The sequence below is a fragment of the Nomia melanderi genome, chromosome 14, assembly GCF_051020985.1.
Source record: "Nomia melanderi isolate GNS246 chromosome 14, iyNomMela1, whole genome shotgun sequence".
Classification (NCBI taxonomy): Eukaryota; Metazoa; Arthropoda; class Insecta; order Hymenoptera; family Halictidae; genus Nomia; species Nomia melanderi.
Genome location: NC_135012.1, coordinates 7,694,609 through 7,717,538, shown reverse-complemented (window position 1 = coordinate 7,717,538; position 22,930 = coordinate 7,694,609). Strand labels below are relative to the sequence as shown.

The 22,930-nt window shown below is 31.2% G+C and overlaps 2 protein-coding genes across 5 annotated transcripts; one reads left to right on the top strand and one right to left on the bottom strand.

The window, feature by feature from the left end:
• Positions 1–1,183: 1,183 nt before the first annotated feature.
• wech (tripartite motif containing 71 protein wech) lies at positions 1,184–14,529 on the bottom strand. 4 transcript variants are annotated; one of them, XM_031992234.2, is made up of 7 exons: positions 14,328–14,529; positions 5,853–6,022; positions 5,224–5,505; positions 4,272–4,598; positions 3,389–3,679; positions 2,330–2,893; positions 1,184–1,775 (listed from the first exon to the last, which is right to left on the bottom strand). In XM_031992234.2, exons 2-7 carry the CDS (start codon positions 5,949–5,951, stop codon positions 1,194–1,196), a joined length of 2,145 nt encoding a protein of 714 aa, XP_031848094.1. In that variant the 5' UTR covers positions 5,952–6,022; positions 14,328–14,529; the 3' UTR covers positions 1,184–1,193. The 4 variants fall into 4 exon arrangements, with proteins under 4 accessions (XP_031848094.1, XP_031848093.1, XP_031848092.1 ...); XM_031992233.2 differs by having other exon boundaries at positions 14,343–14,529; XM_031992232.2 differs by lacking the exon at positions 14,328–14,529 and adding an exon at positions 13,271–13,615.
• A 5,661-nt stretch (positions 14,530–20,190) lies between these two features.
• WDR79 (Telomerase Cajal body protein 1 homolog) lies at positions 20,191–22,614 on the top strand. Its single transcript, XM_031992255.2, has 5 exons — positions 20,191–20,682; positions 20,838–21,445; positions 21,716–21,948; positions 22,037–22,270; positions 22,339–22,614. Exons 1-5 carry the CDS (start codon positions 20,632–20,634, stop codon positions 22,554–22,556), a joined length of 1,344 nt encoding a protein of 447 aa, XP_031848115.1. The 5' UTR covers positions 20,191–20,631; the 3' UTR covers positions 22,557–22,614.
• Positions 22,615–22,930: the final 316 nt, after the last annotated feature.

Here is a 22,930-nt window from a genome sequence, read left to right as displayed (position 1 = left end):
CTTTTATGTACACATGAAAGAAGAAAACTTACACTTCTTCAATTGTGTATTAACAAAATTGATATCAAATACATAACTATGCTCTATCAGTAGAGAACTTTTATGTAAAGTAATGCAAGCAAATATCAAACAAACATTAATATTCATGGCAGGTGTGACAATGTCTTTAATTTATACGTTATATTTATTAAATTGACTTTCCTTCATATTTCTATCGAAAAATATAAGACAGAGTTCTTTTTGATCGAGTGTAATAACAAGACGCTTATATTGTTATTCAAAACGAAAGTTACTCCGCCGCGTGTTAATCTCTCGGACATTTTTATTGCATTACTTTCAATTTTCAATTCTAATGCATGTTTCCATTGTATATCAGCATAAATAGTTCACTTATTACATAATATTCTCAATATATTTTGCCTTTCATACGCAATCGTCATTCGATAAAATAACAGAGATGCATGGCAACTGTGTTAACATTTTAAAAAAAAAAGAAAAAAGAAAACAAATAGAATACAATTTAGGAATACCAAGACACGGACTAAGTTTTCTCTATTCGTTTCTTATAATTTACTGCTATCTTATAAGATAGTCAATACTGAAATAATCACTCTATGAACTGTCACGTTCGTATGATCCTATTTTTCGTTATTCTGCACACGTCGTAACTTTCACAGACATGCGATAACTATATATGAATAATGTGAAAATAATCTCTTTCCATGGAAACCTTCGTAACGATATGACTTCAGAACAAAAAGTTCATTTTGTACTTATTGCTTGGCACTCAAAGTGAGAAAACCCGAAGCTTCGAAAGGAACCCCACACGGATTTCCGTATTATATACAATAAGTAGGAAAATATTGCCTCTAACGCTTGATCCATGAGTTTAAGCGTTACACGCTTACTTCTAAAATCGAGGAAAACAGTAACGTTGTTTCTTTCTTTCTTTCTTTCTTTCTTCATCATCATTATCATCATCATCATCATCATCATCATCATTATCATCATCATCATCATTATCATCATCATCATCATCATCATAATCATCATCATAATCATCATCATAATCATCATAATCACCATCATTATCATCATCATCATAATCATCATCATCATTATCATAATCATCATCATCACTGTCACACATTCAACGTGTATAAAATCTTATTCTCATAAATCAATAGACTGATCTAAATAATAAGAACTCGATTATTACCGAAATCTACAACTGCGATCCTACCATCGGGGCATAAAGCGATGCCGGATGGTCTATCCATTTCATCGTCACCCTTCCCGTAGCTGCCGAATCTCCATTTTAATATGCCGACCGGATCGAAAACCTGTATTCTATGGTTTCTGGAGTCGGCTATAATAATATTACCATCGTCGTCGATCACTAAACCTTGTGGTCTTAGGAACTGTTTTGAACCGTTTGCGCATTCGCACTCGAAAACTCTAGCATGCATAAAATCAGCGTCAATAATTACTACCCTATGATTATTAAAATCTGTTGTAACAACATTGCCTTCTGGATTAAACGCTACACCGCGCGGGGAATCGAAGTGTTTCCACATGTTCGGCGCTGACTCGTAGCCATACTTTCGTAGGAACACACCTTCCGGGCTAAATAATTGGACACGATGATTCCTAGTGTCGGATACGACTATTTGACATTCAGTATTTACTGCTACGTCCCACGGATAGTTAAACTGTCCACATCGGCATCCTTTATCACCAAAACTTAGAAGGAATAGGCCTTCCATTGTCAACACCTGGAGAAAGTGGAAGTTCATTTTAAACGAGTTCAATTCGAATTTGCAAATTTTCTGTTCAATGGAATCGATCAACTCTGTATTGTATCTCAATGTTTTCATTTTTCTTTATATTCGTTTGACCAAGAAATGTTTAATTTTATTTCTCGCTGTATAAATTAGGAATATTCTTAGTGTAGAAGTGAGAAGAGGTACGAAGACGAAAATAAAAGTGAAATTTTCTTAATGAAGTAAAATATAACAAGAACAGAATCCTACTATCGATGAAAAAGAAACACTTTAATCGTAATGACGAGGATTTCTCGTGATTGTGAAATATTATGGAATACCAAAATATAGTTTGTTTTATAACAATAAGAAAGATAACGTGAAAACTCGAATATTTAATAACATGGAATCAGTTACAACATTCAGATCGCTTAAATTAAGATCGCGCATAAAAGCTACGCGTAAATCGAGAGTCAGTTGTACGGTTTTTCCGTAAACGGACGAAAATTGATTTTAAGGTACCAAATTTATTTCTACACCCAGTACGTAATATTCATGATCATTACCTGTATACGATGATTATCTTTGTCCGCTACAACTATACGACGACGTGCATCGACCGCTACACCAGCTGGCCGGTCGAATTGTCCTGGCGCAGTACCATGGCTACCAAATCTTCTCAGGAATACGCCATCTTGTCTGTATATTTGAATGCGATTGTTTGATCTGTCTGCAACCACTATGTGTCCTTCTCTGTCACAAGCTATACCCCATGGTCGGCAGAGATTATCTTGTGCATCGCCATCGTTCCCAATAATTTTAAACGGTTTCACTGATAAATCGGAATTACGATTTATCCGAACCGTGACTGGGAAACTATTCGAAGGGACTGGCCTGCCTCGAGGCACGGAATTGGATATCATAGGAGCTGCTGCTTGCCTAAGAAATATCTGCGGTGAATTGCCTCGACCTCTTACGGCTCGACGGTCGCCTATAGGACCAGGATTGTTCACCACAACCGCTCCAAGGTTCGCAATGGCATTTAGTATAGTCCCTTCCAAGCCGTTGAACGAAATCCAGTTCTCCTCTTGCGAAGGAAGACATTGCCGGCTTTGGCGTATCTGGAAAACCTATAATTAATGAAAGCAATATACTGAAATATCAAGCATTTGTAAAAGCATTGTGACATAAGACTGACTCTGGCAGTACTTCCAGCCCCAAAAGCGACTTTTGAAAGGTGACAATGTATAAGACAAAGTAGTTAGCATTTAATTTTTAAGCGGAACAGAAATGAAAATATTCTAACTGTAGCTCTATTTGAAAGAATTAAAAAAGAAATTTGAAGTTGTATGTTTGTAACGTTTAATACGTGGTTTTTACAATTCCAAATTATTGTGTGCTCCGAATTTTATTTATTCTACGTTTAGAAATGCTTTGGTTTCAAATTTTCAGATCAGAATAATAGTAAGCCCTATATTAAAGTTTTGTTTAGATATATATCTACTAATGGCTAATTCTACTTATACTATTGTTTGTAAAATATACAGATATTATTTTCATGCAATATTTAATTTAGAAAGTAAACTATGTTACTGGTAAATGAAATGCCGATTTACTAATACTACCTCAGCCGAAGCCATGTCCTTAGTAAGTAGCAAGTTCAGTGGATTATTAGCCAGTGTTTTAGACTCCATTGCTTCGCTAAGTTTGTCTGCAGCACGTGATAATCGAGATATTCCATTCCTAAGCCCCTCATCTCTTGCTTTCAGTGCAGCAAATTTGAGAAGCCTAGCCTTTTCAATTTTACCTAATAACTCCTTTTCCCTTGTTTCTAAAGCTGAAACCACTCTCCTTATACACAGCATTACATCAGCAGTTGCTTGCCTTGCTTTTTGTTCCAAAATTTCAGCTGCTATCTGTACAAATATATCATAGAATTATAAATAAAAGCTTTCTACATCGCTATAAATAAAATCTACAAAATAAAGATATTTTATATACAGAATTATTTATACATGTAAATTAGCGAACGAGATAAAATTCAAGAGATTATTTCACTTTTAAATTACATTTGTTCAGCTTTCCGGTGTTAATATAGCAATAGAAGGCTCGAGTCTTCGAGCTTAACACAAAAACTACCGAGCATTTAATACGATTGTTATATGATCTCTATAAAAATTGTAACAATAGATTATTTTCTTTTTCTTCGAACATTCATTGTAGTATTCAAGTGAAACTATTTATTTTCAAGATCGTTTCGAATGTTCAATGCTTTTAGATGAGTTAAGTTTGGTAGTTCCAGCGTTGAAGACTCGAACGTTGAAGACATCTGCTTTTAGAGTTCAAACCTTGAGCGCTGAATCTCTAAAGGCTCGAGTCGCAGCTGCAACTTTCAAGGCTCAGAGCTCATTTTACGACACTAACTTGCAGAGATAATTCTACACTTCCAGTTAAACAGAACACCTTACAGAAACACTTATGTATATACTTTTTAAAGAATATCCTTACTTGTACAGCATCAAGTTCATCCCTAAGGGCTGTGATTCCAAGCTTGGCTTCATTCAATACTTGATTTGCTTGCATCCCTGCACCTTCAACAGCTTCCATTAAGTTCACTGTAATATGACCATGATGATGGTGAATTCCACATTCCCCACAGAGGGGCTTACTGCATGTTTGACAATAAAATTTTTGAGCGTCGCGGTGCGCATCACAAAAGAGGCTCAATCCTGCAGACGATAAGTTCGGCGTGTTGATTATAGGAGAGCTTGGAATTTCTGTGAGTATATTCTGCAATGAGTTGTGTTCGTCTTCATGATTTAGATCAATTGCATTCTACAAACAAACAAAAGTAAATTGTATTAATTCAATGACGCATTAAATTCAAATCGTATATTATAGGAATATTAACAAAAAAGATTACATTACTCGAGAAATTTTTATTTTTCGCGGATATGCAAGAATTCGTCTTGATTAGATTCTTAACAGAAAATTTGCACAACATTTAAATTATGTAACATACATTTGATAGTAACACGTTTGCTACCGGATATTGTGACGGTCCATGTTTCATGTTTTGTGCAAAGAGTAAATTACATTTATGTGTGTTTTTATCTAATACTGTAACGCATGCTATACATAAAAGTCAAAGAGATTTTTTTCTTTAATATTATTTGTATTTTGTAAAGATGATATATTTCATTTAATAAAATATTGTAACCGCGGAAACTATTATTGGAAGAAATGCTGCTAGCGAATGGGTTAACAATTGCTTGAGAACAGTTTCAACAGGAAAATTGATATAGAATAAAAATATTTAGTGCTGTAAGTGGCAGAGATTTCTTTTCTTGGATATTGCTTGTACTTTGTAAAGACGATATATTTTATTTAACGAAATATTGTAACCATGGATGCTGCTATTGAAACAAACGCTGGTAGCGAATGGATTAAATATACTTACTAAGAGTTGACCAGAAGAACAAGTGTCGCAAATTGTATCGGCGCAGTCCCTGCATTTGTTAATTGAATTTCTACTGTGTGAGAACTGTGAAGAAGTCGGCCCGTTAAAATTATCGCCATTCACGACTTGCAGTAGACTGTTAATCAAGGAGTCAAGGCTCAGGTCATCAGGTGATTGACCATAACACTGAGAATTTGTGCTACTTCCCGAGGATGCGGTACCCGGTGAACTAGCATTAGAGTAACCAGATTTGGCACACTGCCAGGGGGATTTATTTGTCATCTGAAGCAATTTAAACAATAAACAAATATGACACTTTGAATTATATGACTCGTGATATGTGCTACTTTATTTATATGTAATAAAGTAAAAATTTATTTGAAATGTATTTAGATATTAAAAAAGATACATAACTATATTTTTGTGGATTAATGATAATGAAACTGATGTCTTTTGAATAATACTGTTCACGTTAGTATAGCCACTTATTATGTTTGGCGTATGAGTGTTTAATCTTAAGCTACTAAGTCGATATTAATAACTGTTTATCGAGTTTTTTTAATTTATTTACATAGATACTATTGTATATAGGATATATAAGAGTAAGTGGACAAAAGTTCAATGCATACCTTACAACCAAATTCTATGTCTTGTTCCTTTTCTTGATTTTCATGAATGTATTTTCCAAAAAAATTTGTATTACGGGTATAACTTTTCCCACGATTCATTGTGAATTAAAAAGGAATTAAAATCCGTATAGAAATTCGGTTAGGATCTCAGCTCGTCGCGATACTTTCACCTGAAACGAAAGAATCACTAATAAAATTATGTTTGTTATATTTTTCCATAACATTCATTACATTAAAATTATTATTACACCTTCCATTAAAATGATTTTCATAATATTAGCTTTGCACAGGAATAATGTCGTGACTCGTGAAATCGAGAATTTGTATCAATTTTCATTAATACAAAACGGAACTCGTTAATATAATAAACAAAATGATATTCACATTTTAAATATTTATTTGAATATTGCATAAAGAGATTCTTCGTACATTTTTATATAAAACAAGTCATTTTTTTAGTTAATTATAGCATATCAGAAAATTAATGAATTCTTGGAAGATGGACGAAGAAACTGGATATACTAGTCAGCTCACTTATAATTTCCTTAATTAACTACAGAATTTCAAAGATGAACGAAACATCATCTCCAGTTTTAAAGAAAAATAAAGAACATTAAATTATTTTTATTATAACAGCTTATAATTTTCCAAAAAAGAATACAAAATCATAAATAAAGAGATCAAAGGTGCATGACTGTAATAGTAAGGCAAGGGGTTAAAAAAGGAAGCAATATGCGTATTTTTTATGCATTACGTTTACATTATTATGAACAATTTTTTCCCTAATATGAATTTACAACAGAAAATCGGTTTCTATAGACATTACTGGAGAAGAAACCGGTCAGAAAGAGCGTCGGAATGATTGTCATTTCAGAAAAGTCGAGAAAATACCTATCGGTGATCTGCACGCAATTTTACCGCCGTACGACCGTTGCTTACCTGTCTCGATTCATCAGTACTGTAGCTATGCTCAATCGACATCAACAATACCGTCTAAAAGGTACCTATTCTCTATATTTATAATAATATAAGTATGCTTTTAACACATACCCATACACTAATCAGAAAATTACGAAAAACTTTACCTAATCATCCTAAAACAAGCATAGCAGATTATTTCAATATATTTATTTTACTTTGCTTAAACTTATCAAGTATTACGAGACGTCTAACGATGTATATTTTTTCAAAGAGCGTCTGTGAAAAGAACTCTTATTTTTTCCGTCTTCATTAAACTTTAAGAAGTTGTTACTTTACTGGAAATATCTTTTTATCATAGGAACCTAATGATAAGTATTATTTAATAAATTTTAAATAGTACTATATTCTGGAAAGTGTTTTAAATTTTATAAAATTATAATAAAAGGAAAAGCTTGTCTTTAACTTCGAATTCTATTTGTATGAAAAATATAGATTGTATTGATGCATTTAACAAAAAATTTCTTTTCAATTTCGTAATTATGTGTTACTGTCAGTATCAATAACGAGTAGATACGGCACTGACAAGTGGAGGCGAGCGTGCAATGGCCGCATGGGGGTGAAACACCGTACACTTTGCCGACAGATATCTTCTCTGTCCAAATTGAAAATCATTCCTTCATTTTTCCTACATATTTCTTTTTAACCCTTTAGTTCCCACGGTGACATCGCTTTGGGACCATATATTTCAATGAAAAATGCGAAACTGTAGACTAATCGCGAAATCACCAGTATAAAATTGATATAATAATCGTCCTCGCATTATTATTAGTATCAGTTCCTATAAAAGTATTTATTTTTGTTAAACGTTTGCATTTAGGACCTAAAGGGTTAACTAACATCTAAGTACTTACTGTGGCATACTGAATTGGTCACTTCAAGTGAGTTCATACAGATATCTCTTGCATTTTGGAAATAGAACGATGTAGAAGATATGAGATTATTTAGAATAATAAACGAACTAATGCAAATTCTGTTTAATGTGATTTTTTGTTGTGTATTCGAGAGCCCGTTTTTAAAAAGTTGTTTCTAAACATGTTCCGACGACAGTTAGTCAAACGCAGGTGTACTCGACAAGTTACCAAACTGGATTCTCTTAAAAACGAGATGTCGAATAAAAAATTTTATTCTATATTTTTTATATATTTTTTTACGTGGAACATCCTGTCGATTATACCACCCTTATTCATTCGTATTCAAAAGCTGTTAGAACCAGGGTACAAAAACTCTTTTTATAGGCACGGTACCAAATGAAGAAATTATATTTTACGTTATCGTCTTTCTATTGTAGAATGACACCCTTCCGGGTTAAAGTACCAATTAACATATAAACAGATATTGTTCACCGTTGCAGTTTGAAAATTATAAACCGTTCGTCTTATAACAAAATATTTGAAAATTGAAAATCGATTATTAATTTCCATTTCGAGTTCAATGTGTGCTATTTTTATGTTGTTGTTGTTGGTGTATGTAATTGTTTTTATGTATGAAAACATGAGATGGTTAAAATATCCCTTCATAGACGTTATCATAGGACATTCATACCAGTTCTTGAAGATGAATAAAGATACATACGATGAAGATAACTAATAGTTACAATAAAAATAGTAAAAATAAAAGTATTACAATAATACTGTCCCCATTCATAACACAGTTTTACGTGTGAGTATCTATATATTCCGATATCCTTTAAATTCAAAGTCTCAAGAATAATATACAATTTTAATACATACATTTTTAACTATTCGTTTCACGTTGCAACAGTATTATTTAATAATATTATTACACGTGTGTCGCGTTTAACATCATCTGTACATAACCCTCTATCAACAGATATGTTAAAACACACCCCTTTCGCAACAAATATTTTCATTTTATCTAAGAAGTATAATACACATAATTAAATTCTGATTACAGAAGAAATTTCCAGAACTCGTTACTGTTTACTAGTTGCGAATTAAATCAAAATCATTCACAGGAAGTCAACGGTAGAACATTTTAAATCGTTCGAATGTCCCCTTGTTCCAGTTTCAAAGATGAACACCCCTACACAGCTGGTTCAAGGTCATCATACAAGTCCCTAGTAGGGAAGAACGGTGATACCCTTTCAGTTCGAGGATGGAGAAATGGGGTTCCGCTTTCATTCCGAAGACTTTGCAGAAATCAATAACAGTAGGAAATTCGACATTACTTCATTCATATACTATGCGTGTGTAACCCTAACAGGATACGAGAATCTTGCTTTCGTCATAAATTTTCTCTGTTACTATCTTCTTTTCGACTATCATAAACATTCGAAACGTTTCACATACGTAAAACAATTGTAAATGCGTTTATGTTGTACTTGTTTCATATTGTGATGAAAATATTTGAAAGAATACGCAGCTTGTGCCTCGAATTTTCCTTTGCAACTAAACTGTATATTCATTTTTTTAACAAATTACATTGTGAAATATAGAAATATACAGTCCAGTGAATTTATAGATTGTATAAATCTTTAATTGTAGGAAAAATGTTTGACGGAAGTTCTTATGAGAAAAGCAACTTGTTGTAACGTCGAAAAATTTGCAAGATTTTTCAATGCTTTTCTGAATTGAAATAGCTATTTGCTTTGCTTTTATGAATATAAATAAGTAGCTTAATGGCGTTTAATGATGACAATAATAATTAAGCATTAATGTTCATAACTATATGTATTTTCATTGAACTATGACTGTCATAATTACTCGAATACAATATAATAATTCATAGATGTAAACGTTCCATTGATTTTTGGTTTAATCGCACAACGTCTGTAAATATATATTTTTACTACAAATACTTATATTTTTAAATAATTGTACAGTAGCTGCTTTGCTCACGTACAGGGTACTTATTCGTATAGTAATAATTGAACGGTAATTTATAATCATGTTATAATCGGTATTTGTAATCGGTTTTCTATAATCATTTAAATGATTTAAAAGGAAAATAAAAACAGTTCGAAATACTTTTTACAAACTCTTCTTTTTCGAAGTTTTCAAAATTATGGCTGAGCAATTTTTAGACAAACTATATAATACAATAGGAAAATATAGATGCCACTATATAAATAAATTTCATTCAAAAAGAATGAACAACATTAACATGAAAACATTTGTCCATATATTGACAAATTGTTTTAATATATATTTATAGAGACAGATATATGCCTTTATTTAGTATACATGCACTGCAAATATCTATAGTAGGTTGATCAATATAACTCATTGTCAGTACATACTTCAATGTTTACCACCACTGATTAACCTTTCCAAGAAAACATAAGTATATCAAATAACAAAAGCTTATGCTACTAGTATATTTCAAAACAATTAAGAGAACAACCATGAACGTACATCTTAAGCACTGAATATTTTAAACGTTTATTAACCCCTTGTCCTATGACTTCTTGCACAACTGTGCTTGATGAAACTATATCTACGTTTACTTTAAAGACTAAAGATTGATAATAGACAAGTAATATTTCATTTATATGAAAAATAGATTAATAACATTTACATTTGTTAAAATTTTCACCATGAATCTGACTTGATATTATAGAAAAAGGGGTTAACTTTATGTTTACAGATGTTTATTGTACAGTTTGTTCTATTGTTCCTAAAAAAGTTGACATTCGTTTGTTCATTACGTTTGCGTAATTGCATCGATCAAAATCAATATAAACATTTACCAAGATACGTTTATAAAATTTAATGTGCGCAAAATTGGCGAGTTTATGTAACTATTAAATTTTATATAACCATTCTGATTTGAGTTTTTGAGTTTCGTAAAAATTTTTAGCGTTTAAGCTCGATTGAAGACCGCAAGTTAGATACGCTTCAGTACATTTTTATGCCCGTCAAAAGAAATCATAGAAGGGAAATGTAATCATGCAAACAAATATCAATACCCTTAAGAACTTCGAAGAAAAATAAGCTTCGGGGAAGATTTTTTTTTGGACTACACTTTCCTTTCGAAACCGTTCAAATAATTCCCTAAAACATTTTTCCGCGCGACTGAATACAAAAGAGGTATTCGAGAGGTCGAGGTTTAATGTAACATCCTATATGTGTATATTATAAATACATTGTACATTAACATCTTATTATTGCATATTTGAAAGCGTATGTTGCAAAAATATTATAATAATATTTTAGTGAAGTGCTGTTTTATTCCTCAAAACGGTGAAATTTTAATTAGCTTTCATAAAGCTATTATTTTCTTTAGTATAGCATTAACTTAATAAAATTAACTAAATCTAAAGAATTTTAGTGCAACATTAAGGAACGTTCTGATTTGAATTTGTTTTTGACATAACATTTAAAACTTATTTTTGAAACACAGATAAATTTTTGCTTAATTTTCTTATACATTTGTAACATTATAAGTTACCATGTGTTGTTATACGTTTTCATCCAAGCTCGGAAAATCAATATAAATTTTAATTTATATAAGTACAGACCTAGTTTGTACGAAATGTAGAAAAATAAAATTACAGAATACAGTTTCTTCGAATGTTTGAATTATCGAAGATTCTTAAAAGATAAATTGTTGAAAATATTTAGAGAAGGCTGTAGTTGAGCGAAAAATTTACATTAAATAGGAAAACGGTTTCCAAGTGAACATAGGTTGAATTTTCCATAGTCGCAATTTTGCGTGGGCATATTTTTTGCTTAATTTCTCTAATGTCATTACTTTATTCAATTCCAGGATAACATACCGAAGGAGCCTATTTCCGAAACGCAAAATCATAGTACCTACCGTCCGATTTTATGAGAATGAAAACGCTACAAGTTAGGCCTGCAAACTTTTCCCTTTTCGTTTTTCCAGCAGCTGGTCTGCAGCAGTTAGAGGGTGCTATCCTTGAAATCGCCATGGCGACCAAGGTTAGACCTGCTATTCTCTCGGAGGGTCAAAAAGAAAGAGAAAGTGAAATATCTGTCATTTGCTACATAGAAACTCCGTAACGCGCAGCTTCAGAATTACAAACTAAAACAGTAATTCGCACGTAGCACATACAACAATCTTTGTATTGCAGTATCATTACTGAAGTATTAAATATAAACGCCTTTAATTAATTGTTTTAATGGAAATATTGAATGTATTATCGTAACAAGCATAATGGAACTTTAATAAAAAAAAAGCTAGATATAATAAAACCTTAATTTTTATACACAATGGAACTTTATGCTTCGAAATATGCTGCAACTTTTTTAAATACATCCAAAATGATTTATATTGAATTCTTTAGACAATAAAACTTTCAATCAAATATTATAGTTTTGCGAAACATTAAAATAAATAGATTATTCCCGTTTATAAATATTTTAGTTTAGTATAATATCTCGAAATTTGTGAACATTAAGATGTATGTATACAGACAAAATATTTAACAATTTACTCTTTTTCAGTCAAGTGCTGCGAATTCTTTATTTTTATACATTCGATTATTTTTAATAAGGGACTTTATAACTATTATTGACCACGTACTTGCAAAAAGTAAATTAACAGTGAAAATGTCATAATATGATTCATATCCTAACATCCAATTTCCTAGAGTACTACTATAATTTATTCCGAAAACAAGAAACCGTCTTTCAAAGGTTACCCACCTAGAATATTAAATCGGAGTCTGTTGTAATATACTATATACGCATTGATCATGTACTACGACGAAAATGTAATTTGTCATTATGGACTGAAATAATAATGTTTTTCATTTCACTGATATTACATGCTGTTACGAATATAAAAAAAAATACAGTGCGCATTTTTAGTGCAGTTATGTGTTAGAACAGTTATAGATGCGTTAGAAAAATTAGTATAGATAGTACGGTTATAAATATCAAGAAAATAGTATTTGTTAAAGTTTGCTAGTAAATTTGTCCTAAACATTTCAATTTTACAAATATTTACGAAATTCATTTTAATTTATAATCATAAATTTATTAATGCTCAGAGTCCCGTTGACTATATTTCAACCGGAAATGTTAATTAGTCGGAAAAACAACAGTGAAAACGAACGAAGTCTCCTAATTTCGTTTTCACTATTGTTGAGCAGCGCCGACGTAGTGTACTTTCCCTCTCGTTCGAATTTCAATGTCGTCCGAGAAGAACGTTTTACGACACAAATACGAAAACGTAAACGAACAAATTTGACCTACAACGATCGAGTTTTGAAACCTGTATTATTACTCTGCTTCCACTGGTTTAATACGCGAAATGGAAATAATATATTACTCGTTCGAACGGTGCAGTTATTCATTTAAATTTCATTAAAGCCGAACAGAAATTCCCATTTACACAAAGAGCCGCCACCGCATTTAATTCTATCGCTTAAATAATTCGTGTATCCTTAATTCGTAAAGTGGGAAGGGGTGAATCGAGCGTGGAAATAGAATAAAATAATGAAGACATACCTTCGCCACGATGAGCCGCTTTGAAATATAAAAAACATTCAGTGCGTCATTGGGTTTCGTCGAAATAAAAACACGGACACCTTTTAAAAACTTGTTCGTTTCAAAGATTTGTCAAATGGAAACGAGTGTCGTGAGGACAGTGAACGGATGGAGTTTCTTCGGATTCTTCACTCGTTTCGTGGAAATAATAATTCACAGGAATCCGCGTGTAAATTCACGAACATTCGAGCACCAAAATTTTCATTAGTATTTAGACACGTGCTCGTCGAACGCAATATCGCCGAACACGTCAAGCCTCCAATCCGCACTGAATACTTGAATTCGACTACTCGACTAAGTCTCGTTGAAACACGAACCTTACACCCCTCCCCACCACTCGCCCTTTCGGCGAGCCAGCAGGCTTCCCTCGACCAATCGAAAGAATGCATTTTTACCCCTCATTCGAATCGGTGATTCACACCCCCACACTACCCTTTACCCAGTGGAACTCCTTACAATTTCTCTGGACTACCCTTTCTTCCTACTTTCTCCGAATTCACCGTTTCTTCCTGCGGTACCAGCAACTGGCGTATCTAAGAATAATCTACCGATGTAATTTCTAATTTTCCCCTGAGTACAATTTACTAGTAGAATTTAAAGGACAAACGATTTAAATGCCCAATTCCGGAATTTCGTTGGAGTAATAATATTACTATTTATATATCTGATACTTCTATTTCTTCTATTTTCCTTTTGAATTGGACTCGAAACAGTCTGAGATATCCTGAACGTTAACGTAATAAAAGAAAACTTTTCTGTGTGAACGTATGTGCAACAAGAACTCCGATTAACTATATAAATCTAGTAATACCTAATATAATAAAATATACAAACAATTGAAAGAATACACGTTGCAATGTACAGTTTTAAACAGCTTTTAAACGAGGTTCAATGGAGACCGTACGCAAAGATTCAAAGTACCATTTGTACGGAGATAAATATAAATGATAAAAAAGAGACAGAAAAACAGAAGATTTTGTTACAGAGCGTCTGCCACAATCACAGTCACTATTACAACCTGTATCACTGTCACCTTGAACAACTCCTCGCCAGTGGATACGTATGTGTACGCAGTTCACGCAAGTGTCCTCGTACGTTCCGTTTTTACGAGATGAACCTTAGTCGTTCTGTGTCATCCCTGGTAGTAAAGAGTTTGATTACAGCACCTTGTACAGCGTCTGAATGCATGTACCCACGTAGCCAGCACCTACATAGTCGGCCAGAACAATTTCCATCTAAGAAGAGGGAAGAGCGCGTGCGCTGCGAAATCATGAATGGAGCCACCGCTCAATGCGAGTCCGGCTACACTGTCACAGTCATACAGCCACTCCACTTTTATTTATATCCGAGCAACGATGACCTTCAACCAAGGTAGGGTTGATCAGACAAATCAGGTTTCGCATCTTCCGAGGAACAGGTGGGATCGGATCCATTGCGAACGATTACGACGTACTAGACAATATTACTGTGAAATCAAGGAGATCTCTTGAACAGCCAACAGGATTATCATTAATCCATTCCAGTTGGAATTATATATTCCTTTCACTGCTTTGCAATACTTTCACCTTCCCCAGGTGTACAACGTGGTGGTTCAACGAACATCGTTCGCCACGGAATTTGTTTGACAACGTAATTTGACTTTATGCTGACAGATTTAATATTTACAGGAATTCCCTTGGATAATTAACATTAACCGTACTGTTAACCGGTTTAAATATTCGGATTTTAAATTCTGGGCTTTCTTCCGTGCATTCAACTTTAATATCAATTTCTATATTTATCGATTAATTAGGATTCAATTTTAAAAGATTTGTCATTTAACTTGTTTGTCTTTATTTTATATATTATTCATTATTTTATATATTATATATATTTTTTTTATTATTTTATTTGATTGGTAGGAAAAGAGCCGGTAAGGTTTTAATTTTAATTTTGGAAGTTTGTTCATTTCTACGGTAGTTAAGCTCAGCATAGGTGAATTTGTATGTTTCTTAATGTTGCGATATAAAATGTAACCGTAGATTTCAATTAATATAAATATATCTAAATATATAAATATAAATATATCTAAATTAACAGAAGTAAATAATGATATATTGTAGATAGGTAGGAATGATGCATTATGAAAAAGGTACATCTTGAGAATGGTACTATGCCATTAGCAGAATCGTTGGTGTCGTTTCAATGTACGAGAAATTAATTTTGTTAAAAACATCAATTGACGTATGAAGAATTAACGCGCCACGGGTTTATGAATGAGAGGCTTGGGTATGAGAATCACGTGTCCGGACGCTGTAGTGCTTTAACGATCGAAAGCATCCTGCTTGCCCTTTCTCGAGCTTTATCGCACCTTTCTCCCTCTTTCCTTTCGATAACTGTGAACTGTGAATTGACGTCTTAATGCCAATGCTTTAATTAACTGTAACAGTCGATGATTGCATAAACAATCAGCGAAACAAGTAAATTTTAATAACAGTTTAAAGAAATGTAAGAATTGGAAATACAGAAAATAAGAAATTTTATTTTTCTTCTTCGTTTACAAGGAATACAGTTTATATATTCCGCATTTCTAAATATGTACTGCATTCTAACACCTAATTTATGTTTATTATAGAACAGTTATTCCAGAAATGTATAAATTGAATTTTTGGACATGGTAAAATAGATTCGAAGTTACTGTACAATCGCACCGTGAAAGATGTAGTTCGAAATTACAAAATGATCTATTTGAAAAAGGTATCTTTAGAGTAATGCTCAGCTTAACGCCATTTTCGTGTCATGTTTGCAATTAACGTCATCGAAATAGCATCAGTTGTTCGTCACAAAAATTCATCAAGTTGAAGACGTTTTCCCTTCGAAATTATTGTACGAGCAACTGACGTTCACATCTGTCGAATGTATGTTCGTTTAAAATTTGTAGGATCTTATATAAATAATATTAATTGAAGTAAGTTTAATTCGATCCTTGAATATAGAGTTTCCTCTGGTTTCGTTATTTAACTGTTTACGTTGTATTTCTCTTTGCACGTAACGTATTATGACCTGACCCTTAAAAATCAATAGAAGTTTGGATATCATAGCACAGCATTAAATACCAACGATCTCGAATATACTACAAACTCATTCACTAGCGTTTAGGTTGAATAATAAATTCGAGGACTCATTGTTTCAGTGTTATACACAGTTCCTACGTTTGATTCAAAGCACTGCACCAAATTTCCGAAATTTTTGCAGAAAACAAGGTGTAGGATGGTGCGTGGGTGTTACACAGTTACTTAGGCGTAGGCGTAAAAGTAGGCGGATACATCGGGGAGAGGATAGAATCGTTGAGTAATCCGTGTTTGCAGTATGTATGCGCGTGCGCAACTTTGCCAAGTTCAGATATACAGGAAAATAAAAAATTTCATCCTTGAGAGTTGTAAAAGGTTCGAAATTTTCATTAAGGAAAAGGACGAATACATGCATTGCGCAAACCATTGAAAATTCTGTTATATTCGAGGAGAAAAGAGTAACAAGGGTACGAGCAAAAATACTAAAGTTCGATTGAACATTATATTGTACTGCACATCAGTTATTAATTCAGTTTAATCGTACACTAATAAATAATATAATTCGATATTACACATGTTTCTTTTGACAACAGAATCTTCGAACGAAAAGAGATAACCTCAGTTATCGAATACACGTGCATATCTCGATTTAATAATCAAGAAACATAAGAATTTTGGAAACAGTTATTACGTATCGATGTTTAAGAAAACCTAATAAAACGAAATCATAAAGTACTTTTCTTATACTTGTTTCAGTGATGGAAGTAATAACTATTTGCAGCATAAATTCTGATAGAAACGATCTGATTGACATGAAAGCTGCCGTAATAAATAGGAATTTGTGAATACGCTTTTTCAAAAAGCAAGGATACTTGAACAGTAAAGATAGAAAATATGAAGTTTATTTTCTTTGTATGATTTTGGTTAATGTTTATGTGAAGATTGGGGAAAATTTGTTATGAAACAAAGGGATTTGTAATTTTTGTTGCACCATTCTTGAATTGCCCAGTATGTCCTACACCTACACAGTGTGCGTGGGCGTCGCGGTGGAGGCGTCGTGGTAGTTTGCTCCTGCGATGACCTTGGAAGCACTCACGTCACTAAAATAGATCACTGTGCAGGGGTGTCGTTCATCGACGTCCCGACCATTCTTCTCGATTTTCCTCCCTATTCGCTATCTATATTTCCCGTGCGCCATACAAAACGCTCGTGCTCCCTCTGAACAGGGAAACATAATCCAGAATTCGTGTAAAATCACGAAACCCATGGTCTCACAATGATTTCGATGCTCATTTTATGTGCTTTCGGTTATTCGTAAATGAAATACTCGTCCATGTTAGGAGACACATTGAAATTGTCTTTATTTATGAAATATTTTAAACTATAAATAAACGTACTAAGAAAATACCTGTTTCTATTACACTTTAATTATAGAGTTTATTACGTGTAGTTCATTACAAAAACTCTTCCAGTGAAATATTTCGTTATTGCAATTAGTGTGATTGCTGTGCCTTTTATAAAAATATTTGTATATTGAAAATCAATTTTCCGTAAATCGTGGGAGATATTATTTACGCAGTACTGGTTAATTGTGATGTTCCAATAAATGAAACTGTTTTAATGTGCAAAATTTGAATCTAATGATTCACAATTTGTTTAACAACTTCAATTGTTCTTGATAATAATTAGTCAGAAATATTGAAAAGAAATTTCAGAATTATTGAGATAAAATAATTAAAATAAACGTTTTATGATATACAGTTCCTTTTGTGCTAAATTTATAATGAATATGATGATATCAGAAAAATAAATTATCATGAAAACATTTAAATTTATAGCTTAAAGTTAAAATTTGGATTATAAATTAGAAAATACATTTTGAAGAATGTTAAACGGTATACAGAGTTTCCTCAGTTAGAAGTTTTATGGAACAGTTTCATTGGACGAACTATTGAGTCGTTGGTTACCTACTGGAAGCTTAACAGTACAAAGAAAAAGGACACTGTGCATTGTAATTCAAGTAGTAGTGGGGACAGGTACCAGGGAAGTTTACTAGGATTATTCATAAACAGTCCTGAACACATCCGTTAAGAAATGTTCAAGCTCGAGTATCTGTCCGTTTTTGGAAAGAAAATTTAGTATTGCTGTAAAAGATTGCACATATATTTTTTATCTATAAGGAAAACAATACACATCTACTATTTCAAATTAATACGAATTAAATGAAGTAAAATTTAATAAAATCATTGTATAAATAAACAAATAAAAATTCATTCAGTAAGATGACAACAAAAGGAAACTTTATGCTAATATTAATTTGCACTTAATAACAATGTCAATTCGAAAATATATTTTATTATTTGCAGTTTAAGTTACTTTCGTAAATATGACGACAATCTTAATGTTATGTGTATAAAAATGTTGATATCAATTAAATAAGGAAATTTATTACTCGATATGCATGTTTATTTAGCAATATTTGCTACCCTTTTTGTTTAGTTTACAGAAATTTTGTTTAATGAACTGTTTTTTGAAAAGTTTAATTAATACTTAGACTAACTTTAACTTAGAAAGCAGCGAAGCTAAAGAAGTCTCGTATAATATTAATAAATTGTATAGAAATTATTAAGCAAACTTTTATTTCCGGTTGCTGGCAAATTGTCAATTTAAAAATTTGTGTAGAACGATGTAAAATAGAAATGGGTAAATAAAAATATTATAGAAATATTTATTATGTAGTTCGATCTAGAATGTTTAATTTCCATTTATTACTTTACACGGAAACCCAAATGAATACACAATATTACAGATGTTTTCAAGACATCAGGGAATATTCTTTCATTTGGTGGAAAAGCGACCTTACCGAGATTATCCGCGGCAACGACCACCAGGTGCAGATGATTGGTGCAGGCTATTGTACCCAAAGTTTGTCAGGTACCTAAGTAGGTACACTCAGTGTAGAATGAGAGGTCAGTTGAAGTTTCTTCGTTTAGTAGCAATATTAAACTGAACATATGCATATTTCCAGCCATAAAAAGAAGTTTATAAATAAAAATTAATGATTTTATATCTACAACAAATTACATACTATATATTCAACGAGGGACTAATACTTGTATATACAATAATTCATGAAACTAATTGTTTCTAAGTATAAAACTGTTTATTTTAATAGTTGGGTTACGTGAAGTTAATAATAAATAATAATAGATAATTCTATAAACTAAAATAAGACGAAAATCACGAGTAACGAGAATGTCAATTCGGCTTTGTTTTTAAATTGTTAGTGATTAAAATCCGCTAATGGAAACACGAGTATTGAAGATATCAAAGAGATATTTAATTGTTACTCACTTGAAGGTGAAGCTAAAATTGCAGTTTCATCACATTTACTTTACGACTTACTTCGATATATATGTTCACCCTTAAAGTATTTGTGACACGTACTTGAAAATCTTTTATATGAATGAAACTACCAAGTTATGTCGGTTTAAATTAATTAATTAAAGAATACATAATAATATTCATGATATGAATTTTAATTACTGCACTTAAGTAAAATTTAAACATACTTAAAGAAAGGAAAGCTTAATGGTCAGAAATATTGAGAACAATTCTTTCAATGTAAAGTCTACGTTTGTACTTAAAAATATTTGATATTATAAATAAACGCTTCATTAATGCGATAATTTATAACGATACAAAGCATTGAAATATTTTTAAAATATTTTATTATAGGAATATTTGTCTTGTTTTAATAGAAGAGTACTATATATGAATATATTTTTGTTGCAGTTGTTCGCATTGTTAAATTATTTATATATTCTACATTTTTAATGCCTCGTACCGTATTCACTCAACTAATTATATTTAAAGATTAAATTAAAAACAACCCTTTCTTTGAAATTTAAATTATATCATTCCACTGTAGCACATGATGGCCAATATTAAAAAATCAACGTTGCTAATTCTATAAAAATATAGCAGTGAATAATTTGAATATTGCATTTTATATTAAATTATAAATTGTATAAGTGATAATAATAAAAGTAATATAATAATTTCATGTAGACACATATTATTCTTATAATTGCATGTATGTTTGTCATTCTAACCTATTTCATCTACTAGTATTGTAATTGTAAATAAACATCCAAAAGTTGAATATATTAATTAAACACTAAGTCGATATATTTGATACAATGAAAATATAATATTTTGTTAAAGAATTTATGTAATATACTTATTTATATAAATCATTGTCAAATAATCATGGAAAATCCTCCAAAAATAGAAACTTTAAATGAGATTACTTCTGATATGGTAAGCTTCAAAATATAAATTCATACATGTGAAATTATTTATTTAATTTAACATCTATTTACGATGTAGAAATGAATTGTCATTTCTGCTAGTTCTATTATTTTGTTATAACATAATATATTCTATTATATTATACTTTATTATTTGAATTATAGTCAGAATCATTGACACAAGAGACAGCATTACAAGAGGAGATAAATACAACAGTATTGATACTTAATGAATCTCGTGAAAATGAAATTTTAAATGAAAAATTGGAAGAATCTAAATTGGAAGAATTACAAGATGAACATTCCAATACAATTCCAACAATTGTCCAAGAAAATAATACCAATATAAAAGAAGAAGTATTACATTGTATTAATCATATTTGTTATAAATGGGATAATTCACCAAAATTATTATGTGAAACAACAAAAGACTATCAACCTACTGAATTATGTGAAAATTTTACAAAAGGTTGTCAATGGTCCCCTGATGGAACATGTCTGTTAGTACCTTCAGAAGATTTCAGACTTAGAATTTATGAACTTCCTCAAAACTTATATTCTGAGAAAATTTCTTTAAATGTAACACCTACCAACATTACTCCAGTATTAACTATGAAAGAAGGAGGTCTTATATATGATACATGTTGGTATCCTTTTATGAATTCTTGGGAACCTGCAACCTGTTGTTTTCTAAGTACAAGTAGAGAAAGTCCAATACATTTATGGGATGCTTTTAATGGGGAATTACGAGCAACATACAGAGCTTATAACCAGTTAGTATTAAAATTTTTTATTTTTGTTTGAAACAAGGACAATGTTATGATATTTTATTGTACACTTCTTTGTAAGAAAATTCAAAAATCTATGCTATTGTACTAACAAATATTTTTCATTAAATAATTTTATACACACTATTATCAAGAAGAATTAACAATGTAAATTTATTTCAATTTTGTAAAAATTGTTTATTCATGAAAAATATTCTATTAAATTATAATAATATATATGAATAAGTTAAGATATATATTATTTTATTATACTAGAGTTGATGAAGTAGAAGCTTCAATTAGTGTTCAATTTATTGATTCTGCAAGAGAAATATGGGCTGGTTTTAAAAATGCTTTAAGAACTTTTGAAGTGGAACGCCCAGGTCGTCAAATAAGTACTATTCAATTCAAAAAAGATTTTCCAAATGTTACTGGATTAGTTTCCTGTATTCGAGAAAATCCGATCATGCCTGGATTAATTGCTTTTGGTACATATTCTAAATACATTGGTAAGTACTATAAATAAACAAAAAAACATTAGTACTGGACAAATAATGTAATGTAAAATATTATTTATTTATATTTTTGAATATTTAGGTTTATATAAAAATGGACCACTATGTTCCTTTAAAACAGGAAATGGAGTAACTCAAATTGAATTTAGTCCTTGCGGTACAAAATTATTTTCAGCTGTTAGACGTAGTGGTGAATTTTTATGTTGGGATCTTCGTAATCCAGGCACTGTACTTTATTCACTTCAAGGACGTCAGTCTGATACAAATCAGAGAATATACTTTAACATTACATCTGATGGTAAACAAATAGTGTCAGGTACGTTAATGAATAATTATATTGTGAATTGTTATTAGAAACAAAGAATTCTTTTTTTCTTTCTTAAGGTGGAATTGATGGAAGCATTATTATTTGGGAATTACTGGACAGCACAAGTTATACAGATCTTAATTTGACACACAAAATAAAGTTATCTACTGATTGTATTAATGGAGTGAGTTTACATAATAGTTTACCCATACTGGCTACTAGTACAGGACAAAGATTATGCGATAGTGATATAGATTATAGAGATAATAATGTTAGATTGTGGTATATCTCTTGATAATGTAATTATGAATTAAATTAATGTAAATAAAAGTTGGTTTTTTATTACAATTAAATATAATAATTTTTATTATAATAACTATGTGTCTGTTATTTTAATTACCACTATGTAAATGTATAAAATTATTTGTTGAACTATGTTTTAAATATTATATCTTTTACTTTGTTCACATAATACTTTTTTATTAATATAATTAACACTAACATTATTAGAAATTCTATGTTTTATTAAGTTTGATGTGTTATCAAATTAAAACTTATTCTTCACTATTTTATCATTTAGTAAGTATTATTTAATGTATCGATTTTATAATATTCCATTGACTTTATATATAAAATATTTTATTTTTTTTATTACATATTTATATCCTT